The sequence below is a fragment of the Aethina tumida genome, chromosome 1, assembly GCF_024364675.1.
Source record: "Aethina tumida isolate Nest 87 chromosome 1, icAetTumi1.1, whole genome shotgun sequence".
In the NCBI taxonomy this organism is placed as follows: domain Eukaryota; kingdom Metazoa; phylum Arthropoda; class Insecta; order Coleoptera; family Nitidulidae; genus Aethina; species Aethina tumida.
In genome coordinates this window covers 9,008,578-9,036,071 of record NC_065435.1, presented here as the reverse complement: position 1 = coordinate 9,036,071, position 27,494 = coordinate 9,008,578, and the positions used below count along the sequence as shown (strand labels likewise).

The 27,494-nt window shown below is 31.5% G+C and overlaps 3 protein-coding genes across 6 annotated transcripts; 2 read left to right on the top strand and 1 right to left on the bottom strand.

Annotated features, from left to right (window-relative positions):
• The first annotated feature begins 569 nt into the window (after positions 1-569).
• LOC109596349 (plastin-2) lies at positions 570-22,860 on the top strand. The gene is made up of 6 exons (XM_020011880.2): positions 570-800; positions 20,063-20,490; positions 20,813-21,284; positions 21,340-21,547; positions 21,600-22,129; positions 22,186-22,860. Exons 1-6 carry the CDS (start codon positions 726-728, stop codon positions 22,354-22,356), a joined length of 1,884 nt encoding a protein of 627 aa, XP_019867439.1. The 5' UTR covers positions 570-725; the 3' UTR covers positions 22,357-22,860.
• A 38-nt stretch (positions 22,861-22,898) lies between these two features.
• Positions 22,899-26,925, bottom strand: LOC126264263 (uncharacterized). 3 transcript variants are annotated; one of them, XM_049961271.1, is made up of 3 exons: positions 26,737-26,925; positions 25,701-26,669; positions 22,899-23,187 (listed from the first exon to the last, which is right to left on the bottom strand). In XM_049961271.1, exons 2-3 carry the CDS (start codon positions 26,665-26,667, stop codon positions 23,156-23,158), a joined length of 999 nt encoding a protein of 332 aa, XP_049817228.1. In that variant the 5' UTR covers positions 26,668-26,669; positions 26,737-26,925; the 3' UTR covers positions 22,899-23,155. The 3 variants fall into 3 exon arrangements, with proteins under 3 accessions (XP_049817228.1, XP_049817224.1, XP_049817220.1); XM_049961267.1 differs by lacking the exon at positions 22,899-23,187 and having other exon boundaries at positions 24,883-26,687; XM_049961263.1 differs by lacking the exon at positions 22,899-23,187 and having other exon boundaries at positions 24,883-26,669; positions 26,737-26,924.
• On the top strand, positions 23,267-24,323 carry LOC109596351 (uncharacterized). Of its 2 annotated transcripts, XM_049961281.1 has the most exons (4): positions 23,267-23,465; positions 23,532-23,634; positions 23,694-24,056; positions 24,117-24,323. In XM_049961281.1, exons 2-4 carry the CDS (start codon positions 23,577-23,579, stop codon positions 24,176-24,178), a joined length of 483 nt encoding a protein of 160 aa, XP_049817238.1. In that variant the 5' UTR covers positions 23,267-23,465; positions 23,532-23,576; the 3' UTR covers positions 24,179-24,323. The 2 variants fall into 2 exon arrangements, with proteins under 2 accessions (XP_049817238.1, XP_019867441.1); XM_020011882.2 differs by having other exon boundaries at positions 23,270-23,634.
• Positions 26,926-27,494: the final 569 nt, after the last annotated feature.

The window sequence follows — 27,494 nt, the reverse complement described above, 5'->3', positions numbered from 1 at the left end:
TGAAGTTTTGAATAGCATTGCCGAAAAAATAATGAACTGCAAGGCAGACTGAAAGTAATTCTCTTCAATATTAAAGAAGTATTTATTAAAATTGATTAGTTCTCTTTCACAACTAAGTAATAAAGGTCCAAAGTCAATCAATCTGATCGGAATTTAGATCAAAGTTGTGGAACTGATGCTATTTAGGGAAGTAGCAGGTGTTACTGAGCTAATTAATCCATGTGATAACGCATGATTACTAGTCAATGTTGGCATACATTGGGCTAGAAATGGAGGAATTAATTGACTAGAAGGTCTCTCTTGAAGGAAGACTTAATTCAAAAAGCTAGTTCATTCAAAGTGGACGCCAATTTCCCCTTAAAAACGGTTTTACAAAGGCGTTAGGTGTGAGGAATAGCCAGGCAATGGAATGAGGACCATCACCGAAGAGATTTGAATGAAAGACAGGCCAGGCAAAGGCTGTAAGATTGGATTGGGAGCTTGTAGTATGGCCAGACTATGGCATGGCGGGGACTTATCGTGCTCATATAAAACTAAACTGGGGAATCGTTAGGAGCTGTAGTCCGCGTTTCACGTTCGTTGCTATCGCGTCTGTGGCGTCTGCGCTTGGCAACATCGCAGTTTGAAACAACCGCTATACACCGTTTACATTGTCAAATTACTGTTGTGCCTTTTGCGCCTAGTGCGTAAGGTTTATTAAGTGTTAGTGAAAGTGTTTATCAAAAATGGCTTCCAATGGTACGGAGATACAGCAGTTGACCGAAGAGGAACGCAACGAAATAAGGGAGAAGTTTTTTAAGGTAGGTGTACGATCTCGGTGACGGGGAGCCGAGTATGAGGCACCACTACCTGTTTCATTGATTTTATCCGGTTCGACTTTTGTTTATTTTTGTGTTGACATTTCCCTTGACACATTGCTCCGCATACTACGCCCATCTAACCACGCCGATGGGCGATTTTCTGAATGGATCGAGATTTTCATCAATTCGTCTTGGGTCTGGTTGGATAGTTGGCATTTGTTGGTGGCGACTTTGGTTCACTTAAATTTTAAATAGTCTCTTGTACACTGACTCACTCTCTGGCGCTCTTAATCATACATCAACAAAAAAAATTGGTTTATGGAGGTTGTTACTGACGAAATTAGAATCAATATTATATATGTATCATGGGTGATAATTAATTGTGATTAGATATGTGTTCAAATTTGTTCCATATTAGTTTGTCATTTTCAATTTTTTTAAAGGCGGTTATTTATTTTACTTGAAACATGGCAAGGATGTCAAGGTCTAAACCAATGTATTCAAGAATTATTTTTATGTGCATTAATTTATTATTTTGTTCTTACGCATTACTTACTTTGCATTGAAGTTAAAAATAATTCTGTTAGACAATTTTGTTAACGTAGTTTTTATAATTGTTTGTCTATATTTTATTACACTTTTTTATTAATATAAAATATTTTGTTACAATAATTTATTTAGTATTATAAATTATCGAAATGGAATAAAATTTTATATCTAGGTAAATATTTTTTGTTGATAATTATATTGTACTATTTTTAATTTATGTCTTTTTATCTAATTTATTGATATGTTTCTACTAATTGAATATTTTTCCTTTTATGAAACGTCTTAATTTTGATAATGAATGATTTGTGGATTATCTTACAACTTTTATAAAAAACTACCCTTGGTAATGTGCCCTTCTCTTGTTGGTGGTGTTTCAGATGTCAAAATTAATTCCCTAATATTCGTATACCCCATATTCCTCCAAAGTTGCCCATAACATCTCCCCCCAAACTATAATAAAACTGAATTTTTGAAACCCCATCCATAAAAACGTTCGTTGATGTCAAGCATCCCCATAAAATTCTGCCATATCCATGTAATTATTTTAAGCAACCCATTTTCCAGCAATTAGGAAGAAAGTAACCATTTGAAAATTTGATAACTCCAATAAATTAGAAAGTGTGCAGAAATTTCAGAAGCAAAAGACATTTTAGGATTATGATTAGGCCAAACTTTTATAGTTATTTTCCATTATAAAATCTGACTAATATGAATTTGTTTATTAAACTACTGTATCTAAATGTGCTGTTTTAAACTAAAATAATAAACAAATTGTTTGTTTCAGCATTTGACTCTGATGTTTATAAACATTTCCTGTAGATAAAATTGTAAAAAAATAATTTTGTTTTAAATCTTTGTCTGGAAAAATAGTGTACACAAAAATGTTGCTTTAAATGATTGTACACAACAAATTCAATTTTTTTGAATAATGTAGTATAATGAGATACATAAATTAAATCATTGTTAACAGATAATTATTTTTATCTAGATTAATCGATTAGATTAATTGAATGCCAGCCAATCTGCGTATAACTGTTGACGACTAAAAATTTCTGCAATGATTGATTGCACTTAATCACACAATAATCTATCGAATTAATAATTATAAAATAAATACTAAAACATTTCAAATATATTAATTAATTTTTTAAATTATTTTATCTAAATTTATCGTTTTGATTATTTAGGCTCAGACTGCAAGTAATTGATAGCTGTCGAATATTACTCACAAATGACAGTAAGACAATTTAAAAAAATAATTTTTTTAATTATTCTCATCAAGATTTATCGAACTGATTATTAATTTAATGTCATAACAACTCAGAAAATGAATTTTATTAATTATTTTCTGCATGTAATTCATTGTTATCAAATATTGCTCACGACTGATTAGTGTTGTAAGAAGTGACAACTCAAAAAAGTGAATTTTATTCATTATTTTCATATATATTTATTGATTTGGTTATTAATTTAATATCTATCTGTATGTAATTCATAGGTAACAAAAATTTCTCACTAATGATTAGTGTTGTAAGAAGTGACAACTCAAAAAAATTAATTTTATTAATTATTATCATATATATTTATTGATATGGTTATTAATCTGCATGTAATTCATAGTTATCAATAATTGCTCACTAATGATTTGTGTTGTAAGAAGTGACAACTCAAAATAAATAATTTTATTAATTATTTTCATATATAATTTGGTTATTAATTTAATATCTATCTGTTTGCAATTCATAGTTATCAAAAATTAATCACTAATGATTAGTGTTGCAAGAAGTGAATTCAAAAAAAATAATTTTATTAATTATTTTCATATATATTTATTGATATGGTTATTAATTTAATATTTATCTGCATGTGATTCATAGTTATCAAAAATTACTCACTAACGATTAGTGTGGTAAGAAGTGATAACTCAAAAAAATAATTTTTATTAATTATTTTCATATATATTTATTGATTTTATTAATAATTTAATATCTATCTGCATGTAATTCATAGTTATCAACAATTGCTCACTAATGATTAGTGTTGTAAGAAGTGACAACTCAAAAAAAAAATGTTTTATTAATTATTATCATATATATTTATTGATCTGGTTATTAATTTATATATTCATTTGCATGTAATTCATGGTTATCAAAATTGCTCACTAATGATTAGTGTGGTAAGAAGTGACAACTCAAAAAATAATTTTTATTAGTTATTTTCATATATATTTATTTATTTTATTAATAATTTATTATCCATCTCCATGTAATTTATAGTTATCAACAATTGTTCACTAATAATTAGTGTTGTAAGAAGTGACAGCTCAAAATAATGAATTTTATTTATTATATATATGAATATTTATTGATCTGGTTATTAATTTATTTATTCATTGTATGTATTTCATAGTTATCAAAAATTACTCACTAATGATTAGTGTGGTAAGAAGTGACAACTCAAAAAAAATTATTAATTATTTTAATATATATTTATTGATTTTATTAATAATTTAATATTCATCTCCATGTAATTCATAGTTATCAACAATTGCTCAATAATGATTAGTGTGGTAAGAAGTGACAACTCAAAAAAAAAAAATAATAATTTTTATTAATTATTTTCATAAATATTTATTGATCTGGTTATTAATTTATATATTCAGTTGCTTGTAATTTATGGTTATTAAAAATTGATCACTAATGATTAGGGCAGTAAGAAGTGACAATCCAAAAATATGAATTTTATTAATTATTTTAATATACATTTATTGATTTGGTTATGCATGTAATTCATACTTAACAAACATTGTTCACTAATGATTAGTGTTGTAAGAAGTGACAACTCAAAAAAATGAATTTTATTCATAATCTTCATATATATTTATTGATCTGGATATTAATTTATATATTCATTTGCATATAATTCATGGTTATTAAAAATTGCTCACTAATGATTAGTGTTGTAAGAAGTGATAATTCAATAAATTAATTTTATTAATTATTTTCATACATATTTATTGTTCTGGTTATTACTTTAATCTCATTATTTTGATTTAGATATATACCTGACTATTAATTTAGCTATCGGAAATAACCCACGAATTATTAGTTTTATAACTGAAAAATATTTTTTTTAAATTATTTTCATCTAAAACTATTAACCTGATTTTTAATTTGATATGAGTCTGCGTGTAATTCATAACTATAGAAAATTGCTCATGTTAGAGTTATAGATAGTGATTATTAAGAAACTTAAATTCTTTATGAAATATCAGCTTGTTGTTATCTTGTCATAAGACCCTCGATCAAAACAGTAGAAAAATAATCTCTTCACGTTATCAAACAATCAAGAGCTGCAATTACAAATTGTGTTTTATATCTGTGTCATGCACTGTACGATAATTTGTTAGATTACTATAAATATAAGAATTTATAATGCACAACGTAACATTATACGTGTATCACATATTCCGAGTAATCATTTTTGCAAAATCATGCGAAATATTTCTAGACGACGCCAACGTCACGTTGATGCACAGTCTGGAAGAAGAAAATTCAATTACATGGATAAATTGAATTTTGCCGGCGAAATTTTCCTCGTATTTTTAAATTGCCCGCTATCGCCGAGGTTATAATTAAATTATAGTTTATCGCTCCTATTTGTTTCTCAAGTCAGCACCATAATCGGAAGGATCAAATCTTATCAACAGGGAATAATTTAATCACTTTGATAACGCACAAACTTTAATATTATATAACGTTTTATATCATTATGTTTTCGAGTTGAGCTCAACTATGCGAAGGACTCGCCCACTTTTGTTAAAAAACGAGCTCGTTTGGTTCATTGTAAAAATATTGTATATGGTGTGTCAATAATAATTCTTCTATTTGTTCTTGAAATTTCTACAACGTGGCAAAGGATACGCCCACTTTGGCCATGGGCATTTAATAAAATTTTGCTGGGTAAAATGACGTTCGAGTGCTTGTCAAACACCTCTTTTCCATAACGGCCTTTGGTAATCTAAAACCCTACGGAATGTAAAGGCGATACGGCCAGTCCTAAGCCGTACTAAAAAGATAATAGTCAAAACAATTAAATCGTATCTTTATATTCTTAATCATATTTCAATTGGTGCCTATTGTTTTGTGTTATCAAAGAAAATAAATCACGCCTAATAACAAACAATAGATTTCTAATGAACACGTATTTTGATATATTTACCTATTTGCTTCGGCACGAATGTTATGTATGACAGTACGGTAATAAAGTGCCACCGCTGACATTTTAATGTTAATATGGAAACTTTTTAAAACCCAATAAAAATTGATACAATCAAAGGCAAAAAATTTCTAAGTAATGTCCACATAAAATAGCATTACTGGAAGTCGTAAAGTGTCGTTTAGTTAAAGTTTTCGAATTCCGAATTGTGCCTATTGTTTAGCATTATCATCGAAAACTAATTATAACCAAATACATACCAATTTTTTCCATTAGAAGGGAATTAAATGAGTAAATTGTTATGACGAGACATTTACGAAAGTAATTCTTGGAAGTGTAATTTGATACAATCCAATTGTCGTTAAATCAGAACTAAGTCTTCTGTTTCGTCAATTTATTGATCTGTAGTAATACCTGTTGTTTGGTTTGTCAGGTTTACCTGACAAATAAAGTGAATGAATTCTGTAGCAAGACAACATTGAATAGAGAATCAAAATACCTTTCAAATGAGGTACCACAAGACGACCATCTCCATTAAAAAAATAGTGCCCTTATTGTACATGTCAATTTCGTGACAAAATTTAGTTAATTTGACATTTTACATCCTTTTTATTCAAGGCCAATATTTTGTTCAATTCTAAAGTTATCAGATCAAATGGTTTTTATAGCACTTTTTATCATGATTTTATATTATTATATAAATTATATTATTATATAATTTGTTTTTGCACCCTCAAAGTAGGTACACACTAAGTTTAAAGAATGTATATTAATAAGTCTGTGACAATATGAAAAATACCATTTTTCTAATACAATTTTATCAACTGAACTGTCCAAATCAAGGAGTAAAATATGAATATGTCTGAGCACATCATATATTAAAAAAGGGGTGATTGAGCCCATTATGGTACATGTGAACTTTAGGACAAAATTTAGTTGGTTGACACATGTTTCTTATTTGAGGGTAACATCTTGTCTAATTCAAAAGTTATCAGGGAAGTTGTATGGCCTCACTGTATAAATTGATCTCAATAAATAATAACTATATGCTTGTCATAAAAATGTTTTTATGACATTTATCATTTTATACATTGTTAACATTTCTTATGAAAATAATGATAATAAAAGTAACTTCTCCATTAACTTCAGCACTCTTCAAAATGGGTACACACCAACTTTTCAAAATGTATATTAATAAGTCTGAGACAGTATGGAAGATCTCATTTGTCTAATGCAATCTTATCAACTAAACTGTCCTAATCATGATGTTAAATGTGATTAATCTGAGAATATTAGTTTGGTGGTTAGTAAAATATATTTAAAACTGTAAAACTGAGTAGTATGACAGGAATTAAACTAATTCCACTAAAAAAGTGGTGATAGTGCCTATGTGATACATATCAACTTTATGACAAAATTTAGTTAGATTGTCAATATTTTTCACATTTTTATTCCACGTCAATGTCTTGTCCAATTCAAAAGTTATCAGGGGGTAACTTTTTATGGCCTCACTGTATAATTTGATGTCAATAAATAATAGCTCTAAGAATAAACTCTACGCATGTCATAAAAATGTTTTTTAAGGCACATCATTTTATACATTGTTAACATTTCTTAAGAAAATAATAATAGTAACTTCTCCATTAACTTTTGTACCTTTCAAAATGGGTACACACATTCACAATTTAAAAAATCCATATTAATAAGTCACTATGACATGTCTCATTTTTCTAACGAAATGTTGTCAACTAAACTCTTAAAATCATGGAATAAATTGTGAATATATCTGATAATATCAGATACTGACTTAATCCACTTATCACAATTAGTTTAGTGCTTCTCAAAATATTTCTAAAACTGTAAAACTGAGTTGTGTCATTCGTGAACGTAGTATAACAGGAAGAAAATGAACTATTTTGTCTTGTTGACACTAAATATTAAATTAATTCCAATAAAAAAAGAGGCGAGAGTATCCATATAGTACATATGAACTTTATGTTAAAATTTAGTTAGTTTGTCAGCATTTTTCACAATTTTTATTCCACGTCAATGTCTTCTCCAATTTAAAAGTTATCAGGGAATAACTTTTTATGACCTCACTGTAAAATTTGATCTCAATAAATAATAGCTCTAAGAATAAACTCTATGCATGTCATAAAAATGTTTTTTATGGCACTTATCATTTTACACAATGTTAACATTTCTTAAGAAAATAATAATAATAATAGTAACTTTTCCATTGACTTTTGCACTCTTCAAAATAAGTATACACTAAATTTAAACAATGCATATTAATAAGTCACTATGAAATATCTCATTTTTATAATGAAATATTATCAACTAAACTGTTAAAATCATGGAATAAATTATCATCATTATCAGATGCTGACTTAATCCTCTTATCACAATTAGTTTAGTGCTTCTTAAAATATTTTTAAAATTATAAAACTGAGTACGTAATATGAACGTAGTATAACAGGAAGAAAATGAACTATTTCGTCTTGTTGACACTAAATATTAAACTAATACCATTTAAAAAAAGAGGTGATAGTGTCAACTTTTGACAAAATTTAGTTAGATTGTCAATATTTTTTTTAGTTTTTATTCCACGTCAATTCAAAAGTTATCAGGGGGTAACTTTTTATGATCTCTCTGTATAATTTGATCTCAATAAATAATAGCTCTGGCACTTATCATTTTATACATTAATATTTCTTAAGAAAATAATAATAATAATAATGACTTCTCCACTGAGTTTAGCAAGTTAGTTTAAAATGGCAACATACCAAATATAAAAAATGTGTATTAAAAAGTCTGTCACACTGTGAAAGATCTCACTTTTCTAGTGAAATCTTATCAACTAAACTAAATCATGGAGTAAAATATGAATATATCTAAGAATATTAGATACTGTCTTATTCCACTTATCACAATTAGTTTAGTGCTTGTTAAAATATCTTTAAAACTGTAAAACTGAGTAGTGTCATTAGGGAATGTAGTACAAAAGAAAAAAATTAACTCATTCATCTTGTTGATGTTAAGTTAATTAAAGTAATTTCATTAAAAAAAGGTCAATATCCTGCCCAATTCAAAAGTTGTCACGGGGTAACTTTGTGACCTTACAGAATAATTCAACCTCAATAAATAATAACTCTAAAGGCAAACTTTATGGATCCTATTTATAGCGTTTATTATTTTATATTTCTTATAAAAATAATAATAATAATTGATATCATTTTTCTAGTGAAATCTTATTAACTTAACTGTCCTAATCATGGAGTAAAAAGTGACTATATCTGAGAATTTTAGAAACTGACTTAATGCATTTCTCACAGTCACTTTGTTGTTTGTTAAAATATCTTTAAAAGTATAAAATTAAGAAGTGTTATGGAGGTAATATAGCAGATAAAAAATGAACATTTTCATCTTGTTGACATTAAAAATTAAACTAATTATGAGAGCTGAGTCACAGTCAGTGACATTTTATTCCATGAATTACTTGATAAGAGAAGTAATAGATTTATTTAAAAAGTTTTAATTTTTAGTTTTTTTCACAGACTTGTTAATATTTTTATAATTTATGTAAATAAATGTTATCACAAACCACTACCGGATGATACAGTAAATAATTTTGATTGAATCCATGGAGGATTTTTGCTGTTTTATCATTTGTTGTTCAGTGGAATCATAAATAAAACAATTACGAGGGTCCGTTATTTCAATTTTTATAATATCCATTTCAATAATCATTACTCATTCATTGTCTGTGGGTCTTTTGTTTTCTAACGACGCGATCCGACAAATACCAATCTGATTAACCTCGAAAATATTGACCACTCATTGGTTTTTAAAAGGACTAATGGCGAATTCTTTTTTTCACAAGCAATGAGTCACATAACACGTAAAATATTTATGAGGTTCTCATTTTTAAATAGAAACATGTGTTGTACATTATCACGATTCGGCTTTGTTATTGTGGCAATGCGAAATGCCCTTGGCTGCACTACACGATTAGAATGAAACGAAGTGCTTTCCTAATTATTTCGCATTTTTTATCGTCAAAACTTATATCGACCGTTCCGCGTTTAATTGACGCTAAAGAGGGGAATTAATTAAACGGTTACATAACCGCGTGATTACGTGCGAGCGTGTAACGTCCACACGGATTAACTAGGTGAGAAATTGGCCGGGCACCTCTGCGGCACCGCTTCCTGCGTCCACCCGTCATTTTTCTTCTTTATTAATGCAATTATTTCGTTTTTAATGTCCGTGCAATTAAGCGAGTTTCTCTTCCGAACGAAATCGTGACGAACGAGGAAGCGGCGTTACCCAACGCGAGGGGTACGACTCGAGGAGGAAAACCGACATCGGCACGTGTTTTTGAGTCGCACTATCGGCGAATTTATCGTAAAATAAATAGAAAACACGCAGTTCCAAACCATATATGGTCAACAAAAGGAACATCCAAGACCAATGTTTAGACGTAAGTCGGTTTTTTTTATCGGAATCTTCAATTGCTGCGTCTGGCAAGACTTTTCGCATTACAAATGAAATCATCAGTGACCAGTACTGGGATTGGCGTATGTCGTGACTCATCCACATATTAATGAGTTCCAGCAGATGGATGAGTGGTACCGGTTTGTTTGGAAATATAGGAAATGTTACGATTGTGTGTAAACTCACGTATTTATGTTATTCCCGATAGCAGGAACAAATTCGTGTGCGTGGCCCCACTCATAATTTTAAGCGTGCGTAATTATCATTTCCTTCATTGTCATGTATATCTTAATTTTATGATCGCGTGCGTTAGCTGGCACCTTTTAATTGCGGCAATACGCCGGACAATCGTGCCTTTATCCTCGCACAATAATAATAATATAAATAAAAAAAGGCGATTTTGTCATAACCAATGAGTAAACTTATTGTAACGCACCGAGTTTCACCTTTGTTGCACATTCTTGTTCTCAAGGCAATTTCCTAAGGTCAAAGATAAAGCTTTGTTTTGTTTTCAATATTACAGAAGTCAATTTTCCCATCTGAATACCAAAAGTTAATGAACTAACGGCATGTTTCTTTGTTTATGTCCATCTGGCATGATTTAATGGCCCAAACAAAATTGGTTTTTTTTTTCTCGTTCATCTTCAGTGTGTCATAAAAATTTTGTCGTAATGGGAATTGTAGTTTTCCGCTTAAATATGTTGCCCTAGAGGTTTTTCCATGACTTAACAATTATCCAATAATGGTAATAAAGGAAGCAACGATCTGGATTCAGGGAATCTTCAATGCTTAGTAGCATCATTGAGTCATAGACTCATTGTCGTAATGGGAATTGCAGGTTTGCGCTTAATTATGGTGATTTAGTAGTACTTCCATGACTTACATCATCCACCAATTATTTAATAATGGTAATAAAGGAAACAAAGATTTTGATTCAGCTAAAACATCTTAAATATTTAGTAGCATCATTGAGTCATAAACTTTTTAGCTAATTATGTTGCTTAGGAAGTACTTTCAATTTTACATCACCCATCAATTATTCAATAACAGTACTAAAGGAAGCAAATTCAGCTGAAACATCTTCAATGTTTAGTACTGTCACTGTGCCATAAACACTTAGTCGTAATTGTTCTTTTATGGTTAATTGTTTTACTTTAGAAGTACTTCCATGACTTACCATCATCTACCAATTATTCAACAATGATAGTGAAAGAAACAAAGATTTGGATAACAATTAAAGTTAGAGTTTAGCAACTACTAGAAGACTGGTCTCATTATGTTAGTTTAGAAGTACTTCGATGACTTCCCATCATCAACCAATTATACAACAATGGTAGTGAAGGAAGCAGAGGTTTGGATAACAATTGAAGTTATAGTTTAGCAATTACTATAAGTCTCTGGTAAAACTTTTAAAGATTCTTCACCTTGGTGGTAATTTTTTCTCTATTAATACATTTAGCTAAAACATCTTCAATTTTTTAGTACCAACATTGTTTCATAAACACTTTATCGTACTGAGAATTTCAATTTTACGCCTAATTATGTGGTTTAGAAGTACTTTCATGGCTTACCATCATCTATCAATTATTCAAGAACATTAGTGAAGGAAGTTAAGATTTGGATAACAATTAAAATTGGAGTTTAGCAACTATTAAAATGCCCGGGTTAAACTTTTAAAGATTCTTCGTGTTGGTGGTAATTTGTTCTCTGTTACTTTTCATCCAAAACATTTTCAATATTTAGTACCAATATTGTTTCATAAAGACTTTGTTGTACTGAGAATTTCAATTTTACATCTAATTATGTTGGTTTAGAAGTACTTCCATGACTTCCCATCATCTACCAATTATTGAACAATAGTAGTGAAAGAAGTAAAGGTTTGGATAACAATTGAAGTTATAGTTTAGCAACTACTATAAGTCTCTGGTAAAACTTTTAAACATTCTTCACCTTGGTGGTAATTTTTTCTCTATTAATACATTTTTAGCTAAAACATCTTCAATTTTTTAGTACCAACATTATTTCATAAACAATTTGTCGTACTGAGAATTTCAATTTTACGCCTAATTATGTGGTTTAGAAGTACTTTCATGGCTTACCATCATCTATCAATTATTCAAGAACATTAGTGAAGGAAGTTAAGATTTGGATAACAATTAAAATTGGAGTTTAGCAACTACTGGAATGCCTGGGTTAAACTTTTAAAGATTCTTCGTGTTGGTGGTAATTTGTTCTCTGTTACTTTTCATCCAAAACATCTTCAATATTTAGTACCAATATTGTTTCATAAAGACTTTGTTGTACTGAGAATTTCAATTTTACATCTAATTATGTTAGTTTAGAAGTACTTCCATGACTTCCCAACATCTACCAATTATTGAACAATAGTAGTGAAAGAAGTAAAGGTTTGGATAACAATTGAAGTTATAGTTTAGCAACTACTAGAAGTTTCTGGTAAAACTTTTAAAGATTCTTCGCTTTGGTGGTAATTTATTCTCTATTAATACATTTTTAGCTAAAACATCTTCAATTTTTTAGAACCAACATTGTTTTACAAACACTTTGTCGTACTGAGAATTTCAATTTTACGCCTAATTATGTTGGTTTAGAAGTACTTCCATGACTTACCATCATCTATCAGTTATTCAAGAACATTAGTGAAGGAAGTAAGATTTGGATAACAATTAAAATTGGAGTATAGCAACGATTAGAATGCCCGGGTTAAACTTAAACATTGTTTCACAAACATTTTGTTGTACTGAGAATTTCAATTTTACCCCTAATTATGTTGATTTACCATTATCTAATAATGGTCATTTGTTCTCTGTTAATTTTCATCCAAAACATCTTCATTATATAGTACCAATATTGTTTCATAAAGACTTACTGTTGAAGTTACTAGAAAGCTCTGGTGAAACTTTTAAAGATTTTTTCGACTGATAATCAGACCTCCATTAATAAATTTTCATCCAAAACTAGATTTCAAATTTCAATTATGGTATCACATCCGGTTAGTTTAGAATGTTAGTGACCTGCTTAACCAAAATCTAAACAAATTCCACCTTCAGCCATTATGTATATGAACGTCCTTCAACTTTTTGCAAGCCAAGAACAAAATTCTATGCGATGGGAAAATCAAATAAAGGATTTACCACAAACAATGCAACAATTAAAATTATTATCATCAGCAAAACAAGGAGTTGATCAAAGTTGACATTGACGAAACTGCTAATGACCAATAAACCTGAAACAGCAAACTCAGGAAGCGTCCACTAGTTTATATTTAATTTATACTGCATTAAAAAAAAGAATAGTGTCACAACATCGCATTTGTCACTGGTATAGCAATTACGTGTTTCAACTTTTGTTTACTATCGAAAGTCATTATCGTAACCGTAGTTTCGACATTTTTGTGTCATTACCAAGCGAGTCGATGTGGAAGTCATTCAAAAATGGAATTTCCCCGACTTATATGAACTGGCAAGGACTGAAGTGTTTATGTTTGAAACACATTGATGAAGCTCTACTGCAGTGTGTAAATTATTTCAAATTTATTGTCCACAGGTCTGGTTATTAGGTGATTTACCATCAAAGGAATTTTATAATTACTGTCTTCGGTATTGATAATTAATTAGTTAAAAATTATACATTAGTAATGAAATAAAAATGCAAGTTTCACAAAATAATTGTACGTACCAATGACTAGCTGTACAAGATTAATAATAATTTATTACGAATAAAAGAATAGTAATGCTCTCTATCTCTTTAATAATTTAATTCATATTACAGTTACTGCGAGGTTTAAAGTTGTGTCAACAATTTGCATTAACGCAAATTTATTTTAGTTACAAAATGTTGTGCAAAAAACACTCAGATAAGATTAAAAACTATAAAACCTTCTGTTGTATTTAAGTATGAAATGTGTACATACTTGGGAAGTGCCATTGCACCTTGAGCAACAAAATATATATTTGTAATAAATTTTAGGAAACTGTATTGATTATCAGTAAAACTACAAGCTTCCCTACTTATGATGTGAGAGTCTACGTCTAAACTAGTTAATCTGAGGCTTAAAAACATTTTTTAAATCTTATGATAATCACTAAGTGAAGATTTATGTTTCGACTTCTTCCACAAACACAAACGTTTATCATTTCTACGTAAATCACACAAGCCACAAAGCCAAACTGTTTACTTTAAAGACATCCTTCCTTCACTTAGTGTAAGAGAAAAAACTTTTGTTTATTAAAACCACATGTACGACAGCGTTAACACACTCTTTATTAAGCAAAACTACAACATGGAACTCGTTACATCCATTTTTACATAATATTCAGATTAAAGCATGCCGTTTGTTTTTCCAGTTTAATGCCGACGTTATTACATAGTTATTTGCATTTTTCTTGAAGAAGTTCAGCTCTTCTTTGCATAACTTTTTCATGAACTTGGTCAATTTGCTGGTACTAGATAGAAGATTAAGATTGCTTTTAAGTACTTTTTGTCAGCACTTTTTAGTCGAATTTAACAATACAATCAACTAAAGGCTCATTTGCATTGCGTGCAAGGAGAGAATTGCCTATTGTCAAACGTCAAATATTGTTAACCTCACCTAATTTGTGTGGAATCTATTTATCCAACTTTTTGATGAAATTTATTACAAGAAGCCTTCAACATTTTGAAGAATCTTTTGAGTCTCTAATGCAACATGTGATCTTACATTATTAGGAAGAAGTAGAACACCTTTTCTATTGTTTAAAGAAGCTTTCCTTTGTGTCAGTTTTTCATGAACTTGGACAATTTGCTGGTAGTAGACAGTTGCATTAGTCTTAGGCTAAGATTCCTGTCAAGTACTGTTCCACCACGTTTTCTAGCTTCTGGTAATTGTCCAGACCACAAAGAATTGTTGTGATCAACCCACTTTTTGTCGCAATGAACAATACTAATAAACTAAAGGCTCATTTGCGTTGCATGCAAGGAGAGAATTGGCAATTGTCAAACGTCAAATGTTGTTAACCTCACTTAATTTGTGTGGAATCTATTTATCCAACTTTGTGATGAAATTTATTACAAGAAGCCTTCTCCTTCAACATTTTGAAGAATTTTTTGAGTCTCTAATGCAACATGTGACTTTACATTATCAGGAAGAAGCAGAACACCTTTTCTATTGTCTAAAGAAACTTTCCTTTGTGTAAGTTTTTCATGAACTTGCTCAATTTGCTGGTAGTAGACAGTTGCATTGGTCTTAGACAAAGATTCCTGTCAAGTACAGTTCCACCACGTTTTCCAGCTTCTACTCATTGTTCAGACCACAATAAATTGTTGTGATCAACCCACTTTTTGTCGCAATGAACAATACTAATCAACTAAAGGCTCATTTGCGTTGCATGCAAGGAGAGAATTGGCAATTCTCAAACGTCAAATGTTGTTAACCTCACTTAATTTGTGTGGAATCTATTTATCCAACTTTTTGATGAAATTTATTACAAGAAGTTTTTTCCTTCAACATTTTGAAGCATCTTTTGAGTCTCTAATGCAACATGAGATCTTACATTATCAGGAAGAAGTAGAACACCTTTTGTATTGTCTAAAGAAGCTTTCCCTTATGTAAGTTTTCCATGAACTTGCTCAATTTGCTGGTAGTAGAGAGTTGCATTGATCTTAGGCCAAGATTCCTGTCAAGTACTGTTCCACCACGTTTTCTAGCTTCTACTTATTGTCCAGACCACAAAGAATTGTTGTGATCAACTCACTTTTTGTCGCAATTAACAATACAATCAACTAAAGGCTCATTTGCGTTGCGTGCAAGAAGAGAATTGACAATTGTCAAACGTCAAATTTTGTTAACCTCACTTAATTTGTGTGGAATCTATTTATCCAACTTTTTGATGCAATTTATTGCAAGAATCGTGTTTCTAATCGTTTATTCATGACTGACCTATTTCCAAACAATTTGCACGAGGATTTTGTTGTACAAACTATTGCTGAATTTATTCGTTGGTACAGATTTCAGGGTGACCTTGACGTCGTTCATTTGCAGCTTCTCCTCCAAACTCATTAAGAGTGTGACATGTCATTTCTGGGGCTCTAAAATGATTTTCTAACTCGATAATCCTATGTGCACACACAAACTACATGGAACTCGTTATAGAAACATCAATTTTTACATAATATCCAGATTAAAGCATGCTATTTGTTTTTCCACTCTAATGCCGACGTTATAACATGATTATTTGCATTTTTCGTGAGGAAGTTCATGCCAAGACAAATTACCTCTCGTATAATTTACGTAAGTACGTAATGGGCCGGTGTTTAAGTAATTTGCCGAAGCATGATGTTGAAGAGGTGCCAGTTTTCCGCCTTTTAATTGCATTTCCATATTTTACATTCGAGTGTTTTAATTAAATCAAACGGCGTGGGCATTTTATTCGTAAGGACAACCGCCTCGAAATGAATCACATCGTCTCTGAAATGTCAGTGCATTTAATTAGCTGTAGTTAAGTCGAAAGGGCACAGTTAATTAAATTAATTCGCGTGTAAAAAAAAATGAACATGAACCCTGCACGCGGTTTTATTTTAATTTTATTCATCGTCCCCATTGTTGGATAACATAATGGGAGTTCTCACAACTTTTCTCTTTCATTGTTTACTATTTTTTTCTAATTTATTAACGTGAGCAAATTAAATAACACCTTGACGGGAGGTTTTATTGTGATTTTCTCTCTGCAGTATTTTTATTGTGTGAATGTGTCGAGCTTCAAATGCAACACAAGCTAGGCATTGTTGTGTTTGGGAATTTTTCAACCTCTATTGACTGGTGATCAGGATGCAGATTAGGACCACGTACCTTATCTCGTCTATTTGTGCTCACGAGATTTATCTACGTAACGTCCTTGAAACAGTATTAATACCGTTAAATATCGTCTAAAACTACGCTTGTAAACTTAATATTTTAAGAATTTAAAGCATCTACGATGACCAAAGCAGATAAGTCACACTGTGAAGCCTTTCATTAAACTATAAACCACATGGAACCTCAGTCAGTTCGCTGGTCAATCAGATAAACACCACACTGCATGAACGTTAAAATTGATTCACGACGCCACCATCTTGGTCCTGGCCAACCGCAGATAGCGGTCGAAATCAAGAACGTACAAATTTCCTGTACATCCGTTCGGTAAAGCCGCACTAGGCAAACCAATTAAGCCAAACGACGTGTGCGTCCTGAATTTTCAATCCCATTAACGACACCATAAGTCCGAAGTCGCCAAAATCGTAAGGTTTATTGACTCTCCGGGGCAAATATATATGCATAATGATGAACCACGCTTCAAATTAGAACCCATAAACCTGTTTTGTTCTAAGCGTCCGAAAAAATGCCGAGCTCCAAAAGCCGGGGCCAAAGACAAGAAAGATAACGGGCTCGGACGTAAATTAATTACGTGGTATTATTGTTGTAATGAAAGCGTGTTGCGCCAGATGAGGCTGAGAAATCTCCACGCCGGATCCCTTCGGCCTCTGATGGGGTTAATTAAATAAATCAGACGAATTACACTTATTAATGTGCATTAGTATAAACAAAACGAGCGTCTGTGAACCGGGAATTTCATGTGGGTAGCCAGTAATCATTCCATTTATATTATATAATGCTAAATTGAAGAAAGACGATGCATCTGCAATTGCGTTGTTGATATACGAGGACGCTTTTGAATTGAACGTCTTGGGTTTCACGGGGTCGAATATCGAAATCAGGAAGAGTCTAACGTGATGTGGTAAATTACAGATACTTATCTTAGACAAACATAAATATTAGTTCAAGCTGGAGGAAATAAAACTATTTCCACGTACTAAAATGTATTTGTAAATTACCAAAAGCTGATCAAACTTTACTAGGGTTTCTACAGCCTTGTTTAAATATATTACTCTTAACACTGGATAAAAAATCAAAGAATAACAATGGACAAAATCCAATAATGTGACTGAGTACCCAAACAATGTATGTGTAATGTAGGGCTTCAACTTTCTAGTCGTCTAATTACGCAGTTTTTTCCACTGATGAGTAATAAAACCTGAGTCAGATATCATTGCACGATAGAAATTCTATTTATTGGTCAAATTTCTCATAGTCACATTTTCTACTTAATTTGTATAGGAAAAAGTAATTTACGTTTTTAGTGTTTAACATAACCTTCTTTCAATTTATTCAACAAAACAGTTTTGGTCTCTTCTTTAGAATTATACTGTTTATTAATATAAAAATTGATAAAGAACTTTCCCTTCAATATTTTGTCGCGTTTAACAGTAGAATTAATAAAAAACCCATTTGCATTGCATGCAAGGAGAGAATTAGCAATTGTCAAACGTAAAATTTTGTTAACCTTACTTAATTCATGTGAAATTTATTTATCCAAGTTTTTGATGAAATTTATTACAAGAAGCCTTCTCCTTCGACAGTTTGAAGCATCTTTTGAGTCTCTAATGTAACATGTAGACTTACATTAGCAGGAAGAAGAACACCTCTTCTATTATCTAAAAAAGCTCTTCTTTGCCTTGATCTTAGGTTAAGATTCCTTTTAAGTACTGGTCCACCACGTTTACCATTGTCCAGACCACAAGAGTTGTGAACAACCCACTTTTTGTTGCATTTACGTTGCATGCAAGGAGAGAATTGGCAATTGTCAAACGACAAATTTTGTTAATTTATGTGGAATCCATTTATCCAACTTTTTGATGATATTTATTGCAAGAAGCCTCTTTCTAATGGCTGATTCATGACAGAATTTAATGACTGACCCATTTTCAAACAAGTTGCACGAGTATTTTGTACAAGCTATTACTTAATTTATTCATTGGTACAGATTTCAGGGTCACCTTGACGTTGTTCATCTTCAGCATCTTCTTCAAACTGAATAAGCAAATATAAATTAATTTAGAACTTCAATACATCATTTTTGACCCAAAAAACGTTTCAAATACAATATCAAAGAAATGTTAAAATAATCTACAACCAGTTTATTTTTTTCATTGACCAAATAAATTTGAGACTCAACTGAGAATCTTTACTTATCAAGACTAAGACTGCCTCGGTCACGATCAAGACACAATTTTTTTGGAATAAAATTTTATAATAAATTACTTTCTTCAGTTAAGTGTCTGACTGTCGAGAAATTTTCTAGTGTTGTTAAGGATTATTTGTTGAATAAGTGTTTTTACTCAATAGAGGAATATTTTATATAAAAATTTTAATAAGTGGATTGTAACCTAGTTTTGAAAATAATTAGTTTTATACATTGTAATCTGAATTTTAATTATACCCAAATGTCTTACATGTATAAACTATTTGAATATAACATTAATGAATTAAGTAATTATCAAGTAAGTAAGTACTTACTTGATAATTGATAAAAACTTAAGACTATAATAAATATAGTTAAAATATTAAAATATGTTTAATCAAGTTTCTAAATATTTATTTGCATCTTATCGAAATAATACGAAAATAAAAAACAAGTGTGAAAGTCGTGCTATTTAGTTAATTGTTTTATTATTGCAATATTAATTTATGATTAATAAAAAGTTAAATTACAAACCTAAAAATAAATTAGACAAGTGATATTTTCTTGCAGGTTTGAAATCTTTTGTGTTCATTGAAATGTGTGAACAATGGTACAGAATTAAGTACATTTAAATAAAATTCTTTTGATTCAAAACAAAAACCAGGACTGGTAATATTGTATTGTTCTGGTTTTCACATTATTGTAATCCAAAAACTGAAAAGAACATTTCTTTAGTACTTTTGTAAAAGCCGTGAATTTGGTCTAATGAATAACTTTCATAATTAACTAAATAGTCAAGTATCTAACAAACGTAATTTAAAATTAAAAAAATCCCATCACACAATCTCTTGTCAGGGAAAGTGCCCGCACGTTATAAAATATGAAAATATGCTATTAAAATGAAATCACCCACGTTTCCGGTATTAAATATCAATCCTGTTACAGATTGACCAAAACGGCGATGGATTCATCGACCTGAAAGAAATCAGAGACGCCCTGGAGCACATCGGCATCAAAATTCCTGGCTACCAGTCCAGACAAATAGAAGACGAATTCAAAAAGAAAGACAAATCACGCGACGGCAAACTGTCGTACGACGAATTCGAGAAACTGTGTCTGGATTTCAGGAACAAGGACGTGGCCAAGACGTTCCGGACGGCGGTTTCGAAACGCGAGAATCTTACGCACTTGGGCGGCACGTCTGAAGCTTCGAACGTGGGCACGACACATTCGGTCAGAGTTGAAGAACGACTTGCCTTCTCTGACTGGATCAATTCCAATCTGCAGCACGATCCGGACCTGAAGAATTTGCTGCCCATCGATGCGGAGGGCGTCAACCTTTACGAAAAGGTTAAGGATGGCATACTTTTGTGGTGAGTTTGCTTGCACCGAAATTCACTGAACCACGATAAATTTATGGCTTAACATTTATTGTCCCTGAGTGCCGCAGAACGAAAAGTGGTCTATATTAATTATTATTTATTACAGTTTGATATTTGCTAGAATTTGAAAATATTTCTTATTTATTATTATTATCACATTTTTGATAAAAACGTCAATCAAAATAAGTGCATTTTAAAACTGATAATAACTGATTATTGAACCTAAATTAAATTTGAAAAATTTACCACACACTTATTTTGTTGCGTATGTTTTATCGTCTACAAAATTAATTAGTTAAATAATTAATTTCAGTAAAATCATCAACCACTCATGCCCCGACACAATCGACGAGAGAACAATAAACAAAGGCAACAAAATGACTCTATACACAAAACTGGAAAATTTGACCCTTGCCTTGGCATCAGCTTCAGCCATCGGCTGCAACGTGATCAATATTGACGCACACAGTTTGGAAAAGGGAACTCCCCACTTGGTTCTTGGCCTTTTGTGGCAGATCATTCGCATCGGTCTGTTCAATCAAATTACATTGGAACATTGTCCCGGTCTGACAACCCTTCTTGGTGAAGATGAAGAGATTGGAGACCTCCTTAAACTGTCACCAGAAGCCATCCTCCTCAGATGGGTCAACTACCACCTGGAACGTGCCGGTGTGCAGAAACGTGTTCACAACTTCCAAAGCGACGTGGTCGATTCGGAAGCTTATACTCACTTGTTGAAGCAAATCGCTCCCCCAGAGGCTGGTGTTACCACTGAAGCTCTTATGGTACGTCTCCCTAACTCTTGAAAACGTTCAAGGATTAACTTGTTTTGATTTTTAGGAGAGGGATTACCTGTCTAGGGCCGAGATAATGTTGCAACAAGCTGCCAAACTTGGTTGTAGAGCTTTTGTAACTCCACAAGACGTTGTAAACGGAACCTACAAATTGAACTTGGCCTTCGTTGCGAACTTGTTCAACAATCATCCAAGATTGGAGCAACAAAACGGCACAACCGAGTTCGAGACCATCGAGACGAGAGAAGAAAGAAGTAAGTTCACACAATATAATCACAAACATGTCTAATAATTGAAACTTTGCAGCTTACAGAAACTGGATGAACTCCATCGGTGTATCCCCTCGCGTCAACTGGTTGTATTCAGACCTGTCTGACGGTTTGATTGTGTTCCAATTGTTTGACATCATTCAGCCGGGAGTGGTGGAATGGAACCGGGTCACCCGTAAATTCACAGAAAGGAAGAAGTTCATGGAGAAGCTGGAGAATTGCAACTACGCCGTGGAACTCGGAAAGAAGGTCAAGTTTTCGCTGGTCGGAATTGCTGGACAAGACATATCAGAGGGAAACGTTACCTTGACTCTTGCATTAGTCTGGCAACTGATGAGAGCTTACACACTGTCGGTATTAAAGGAGCTGGCCAAATCTGACAGTCCCATTGTCGAGAAAGAGATCGTCACGTGGGTTAACCAGAAACTTGAAGCTGCTGGCAAAAAGTCTTCCATTAAAGGCTTCCAAGATCCCATTATTGCTGATGCTAAAGTGGTTATTGACTTAATTGATGCTATTAAGCCGGGTGCTATTAACTATGATTTAGTTAAAACTGGTGGACAAGAGGTAAATTGATTGAGGTAATGTGATTTCGCTCTGTAAACTAAACGTCTTTTTTGCAGGAAAACCTCGAAAACGCAAAATACGCGATATCCATGTCGCGTAAGATAGGTGCTAGGGCATACGCTCTGCCTGAAGATATTGTTGAAGTGAAACCTAAGATGGTGATGACTGTTTTTGCCTGTTTGATGGCTCTGGACTATCACCCCAATATGGGAGATAACCGACAGTAACTTAATATGTATTCAGTGCGCATTTACACGTATTAATTTTCAATGTTACGTTTATTCACTATGATGTCATTCCAAATCAATTCATTGTGTTACTAGTCTGGACATAGTATTAGTTTTCAAAATTACATTCCGTTTTGGGTTAAGGTGCAATAATTATGTTTCATTTTTGGGCTGTTATATTGGCTCTTCACAATACGTTCATAATAATTGTGAGCATCCAGTATTAAAAAAATCGTGTACAAATTCCATTTAGAACATTCCACGCCACTTAAGCGGTTATATGTTTTGACTAATTAGTTTATTAAGTCAGAAGTTTCATATTGTTACATTATATATTAATTCTTCTAAACTTAGTGTTTGGTTTTTATTTATTATCTATAACTGACATAATACCAAGTCAAGTGCCATTTTTATACACCTAAGGATACTAATGTGAACAGTGTTATCATCATTTATACTTGTGTAATTTTATATACATTGCTTTAAATAAATAGTCATAATTCAGTTCTGTTTTATTTATTTTATTTATGATCTATGATTACCACAATTTCAGGAGTTTATATAAAGTAAAATTGTAAAAAAAAATTAAAAAAAGAAATAAATACGAAAAACATTATCTTAAAAAGAATTTCGGATCAATCCAGTCTGTTGAAGTATAATAATAATTATTTATACACTATTTATTCCTAAAATACACAAAAGTTATTTTCTAAAAGATTAAGTTAAACATTATTATTGAGATCTCGTTGCAAGAATAGGGACTTCCCTGCCACTTTAGATTGTTGGTAATGTGGGCTGCCTAAAGTTTATCCCGTAAATGAGTATGCGCACCTGTAAGAGAATTTTTAACTGAATATAACACTAAATTACAAGTTTTCGTAAACATTTTTATCAATATTATTCGATTGCAATAAATATTTAAATCAAAACTTAAAAAATCATGGAAAACTGTACTCCTTAATTTAATTGGTTAATGGTTCTGTAGAGGGCAGCACGATGTTCCAGTATTTTGCCCTTCAATTTCAAAAATATTGTTTACAAACATTTCTAACTTAAAATTAATTAACGCAACAAATTAATATCGTCCCAGACCCGCACTATAGTTTAAAGTAAGTAAATAATGAACCCAGGATAAAACATTCGACGATTCAAAGTTTAATAAAATCTGACCAAAGTGACATAACCTCACTGTTCGCGGGATAACCGGCTAGTTTGAAAATATGGAGGATAGTTTGCAGTCATCCCAAAAGGCCGTTAAAAATCTCAGCGACGAATTGGGTAAATAAACTGATTAACAGTAACACAAACTCGCACCGTCAACGTGATTTTGTTTACAGACAGTTTGCTCGATAATCTCGATCAAGTGGTGTCATCGTCGAGTTCCCTCATCGACAATCAAGACTTGATACAAGCAACTGTGACATCGCAGAAAATCGATCTGGGCAGTCCGGATGCGGTGGAGACGTTCGTGAACATAAAGAATGTGGCTGACAAAATTTTGTTGATGGACGATGACTCAGAGGTGGCACGAAAAGTTTGGCCTGAGACTTCGTCGGAATATCTGAGGCAGGCGGAGGAGAAGATTCGCGAGCTGGACTCGGCCACGGACACGGTTTTGAAAGCAATGGCCCATCTACGCGTTGCCATAATGGGGGACAAATGTAAACACGGGACACTGGAATCAACCAAGAGTGAAAGAAGTAACTTGCCTTTTTATCTGATGTTACAAGTTTCCTAACAAGTTTTTTGTATTATTTTAGGTGAAACTGATGTCAGTACTTTTGATAATGCTGTAACATCATCCCCACTTGAGAAGAAGTAAGTGATTTTGTTTATCAGAGTCAAAAATGTTTGCTACTGTATCTTATAAATGACTTTAGGAAAGTATTCAACACAAAATATATAAAGTAGGATTTTTAGTTAAAACTATTTTTGTAGAAATTTTAATAAAACAAATTGAATTTTAATATGGGATGAAATGATAGAAATATTATTTACAATACAATATTTTATTCAAGAACCAAATTTATTTACATGTTTGTACTAAATTATATTTTAAATTACATAAAATTTGGTGAAAAAATATTTATTTTATACCGACATAAAATTAATTGACAAATACGTACAATTGTAAAGTTTTAATTAATTAACTTAGAACTATATAAATTTATTTTAGCAATACATGTATATAATTTGAAGAATTTATTTTGATGGCTATGAATTACAATAAATTATGATTCCATAAATAAAAACAATATACATCATTCACAAATGCCATGATGGATGCTCATACAGAATAATTAGTAATCACAGAAATTTTGGCTACACAATTAAGTAATTTTTTGTGACTGAAACATATTACACAATAGGAATAATTACTCTGTTTATTTTTTATAATTTTTCATAGACAAATGTGATTAGCAATAACAAATAACAAACATAATTGTACATACACAATAACAAGTAAGTTGGTAAATTAATCTTACCTTTAAGTTTCCCCACAATAAGTCAAATAAATAAATAAGGTAAAATAAAAATGACACAATTTTTAAAACTTGATAACGGCGATAAAATTAAATATCTGTTATTTAAGTAAATTACAATGATACCCAATTACTAAATAAACAATTATGTGTATAATAGGTACAATAATCACCACTGCTTTTTGCAACTAAAATCTCACCTTATAATTTGATCAAAGGTAAGTAAATGAAGAATTCTAGTATTACTTTATCGATTTTTAGTCAAAATATATAAACTGCCAATGTTACAAGTTTCAGTTTACATATTTTGAATGGAGCTAATCTGGCACCAATAAATAGATTAAAACAATACAAAATTAATGAATCAAGTCATTATGTGTTGCAAGAGGCACATAACAAAAAATATTGAATGTAGTAAAATTCATAATCACCTAATCCCATAACAAAACAATCATCTTCAAAATACACACATTCAATAAAGCTATGTATACTACATTTGTAATGTGAATAATTAATGAATTCATAGATTTAATAAGATACACTAGCAATACAATTAAATAATAAAATAATTCGATTGAATTTAATAGAAGATCGATTACTAAATTAGTAATTGTGTCAAGCATTGAGGCTTGACTTGTCTCACATAATAAAATTTATATTGAAAATTCAACAATAATTATGCAGAATTGCATTCTGAGATGTCATTTAAATCGGGAAGTGCCCAATTATATTTGTTCCTTAATAAGTTATAGGCTTCAGGGGATGTGTTGTGGAAATTAGTGAAAAACTCTATATCATTAGCTGAAATAGTGTTTTGCAGCTGCAGCTCTACAATTGTGTACAATGTTGGTGGCAATTTACCTTTTAAAGTGTTTAATATAGCAGAATTGTCTGGCTCCAATAGTTTTTTCTGCTTCAACATCCTCTTAATTGTGGCTATGTCTCGGCTGTGCTGCTTAATTTTCCTCAAGTAAATCCTCCCAACCGATACGTCTGGTGACAGTTTGGTTGTTGAGGTTTTTACGGCTGATGATTTGACTGGGGTGCTTGTTTCTTCGGGTACTCCCATGTCGTCTTCAACCATTTTATCATCAATTATGTGGATCTCTTCGTGCGTTATTTCGTCTTTTTCGTATGTGTTTTCGGTTTTTATGACAAAATTCGACGGTGCTGTTTTGATTTGTGTTGACAGGACGCCGGCGGGGCCTGACTTATCTAAGATTTTGTTGAGGATTTTTTTGGGTTGGCTTAGTGGTGTAATTGAGACGGCGTTGTTTGCATTTACGACTTTCTTTTGTGGTTGTGTAACCACTTCAAACTCTTTTGTGTCCAGGACGTGGTGTAAGGCGTTGTCGTTTTCTGAGCCAGTTTTGTCTGTGTTTTTGGCCAGCCGTGAGGGCACCATTATACCATTTTTGTAAATAAATGACTCGACTTCTTTCGTTCTGTTCATTCTGTTGAATATGTCTGTTTCTAACACAAATAATGTGCCATCATCATTTGCTGGTAGCACTTGTACATCTTGTACAAGTAGCTGGTTTGTTATGCCCACTGTTTCCTCCGCATCTCCGTCCAGTGTGGGTATTGCACCCTGCAATAACCTCTTTTTCTGTGGATTTGGGAAGTATTTATTTTCGAAATGTACCGCACATATAACTTTATTTCGTAGTTGGTCTTCTTCTAGATCACAGAATTGCGGTTTATTTGCGTTTTCGATCCATATTTTGCAGCGTTCTTTATGCCTTACCGGATAGTGGAAAAAGTGTATATTTTCTGCCGATTTTGTGGAATTTGTGCAGTTTTTGTAGGAGCATCGGCATCCACCCATAGCTGAAATAAATGCGGTAACTGTGGAAAGTTCTCAACGTTAAATTAGTATAACAATGAGAACAATTACCTTTGGATCCAGTACACTTTGAATACCAACAAATTTGACACCTCCAACATAAAACGCCACTGGTTATAACGTATTTTTTTGTGGTGCTATAGCGTCGTTTTAGTGAATTTACAGAACAATATTATAAACAAAATAGCGCCCTCTTATTTATGGTAGAAAAAATTCAATTTTATTTTTTGTTTATTGAGACATAACTCATGTCGCATGATATGACTCACATTTAAAGGTCAAAGGTTGCCGGCGCCATCTGACGCGCAATAGGCATTCATAGAACGGCGGGGTTTTAAGTAGAAATCATTTTCTGACATTATATATAATTTAAGTCTAAAAATATAAAAAATAGGTATAAATCATAAATAACATCTGCAAATTTTAAGGATAAACAATTTTTAATAAATTTAATCGACTTTTTTTTTATTAAAGGGTTTTTAAAAAATTACATAGTGCTTTTTTATGGTCACTAATAAATTAAAAATATATTTTCAGTCAAGATTAAATATACACATTATATTTTTTGAACGTACGCAATCGTTATTATTAAATGAGCGTCGAGCGCTATCTGGTGTGCGGTAGTGAATATAGGATCTGAAATCTCACTGAAGAAGTGACAATATAAGGAATCTGTATTGTTTTAAGAGGTACGGGTAAATTTCGTCAAACAAAATAACTAATAAATTATTTAGAATTACTTGACTTTTATTTAACTACCAAAGATTTTCAGGAATATGAATAAAATATATTGTACTTTATACTATATG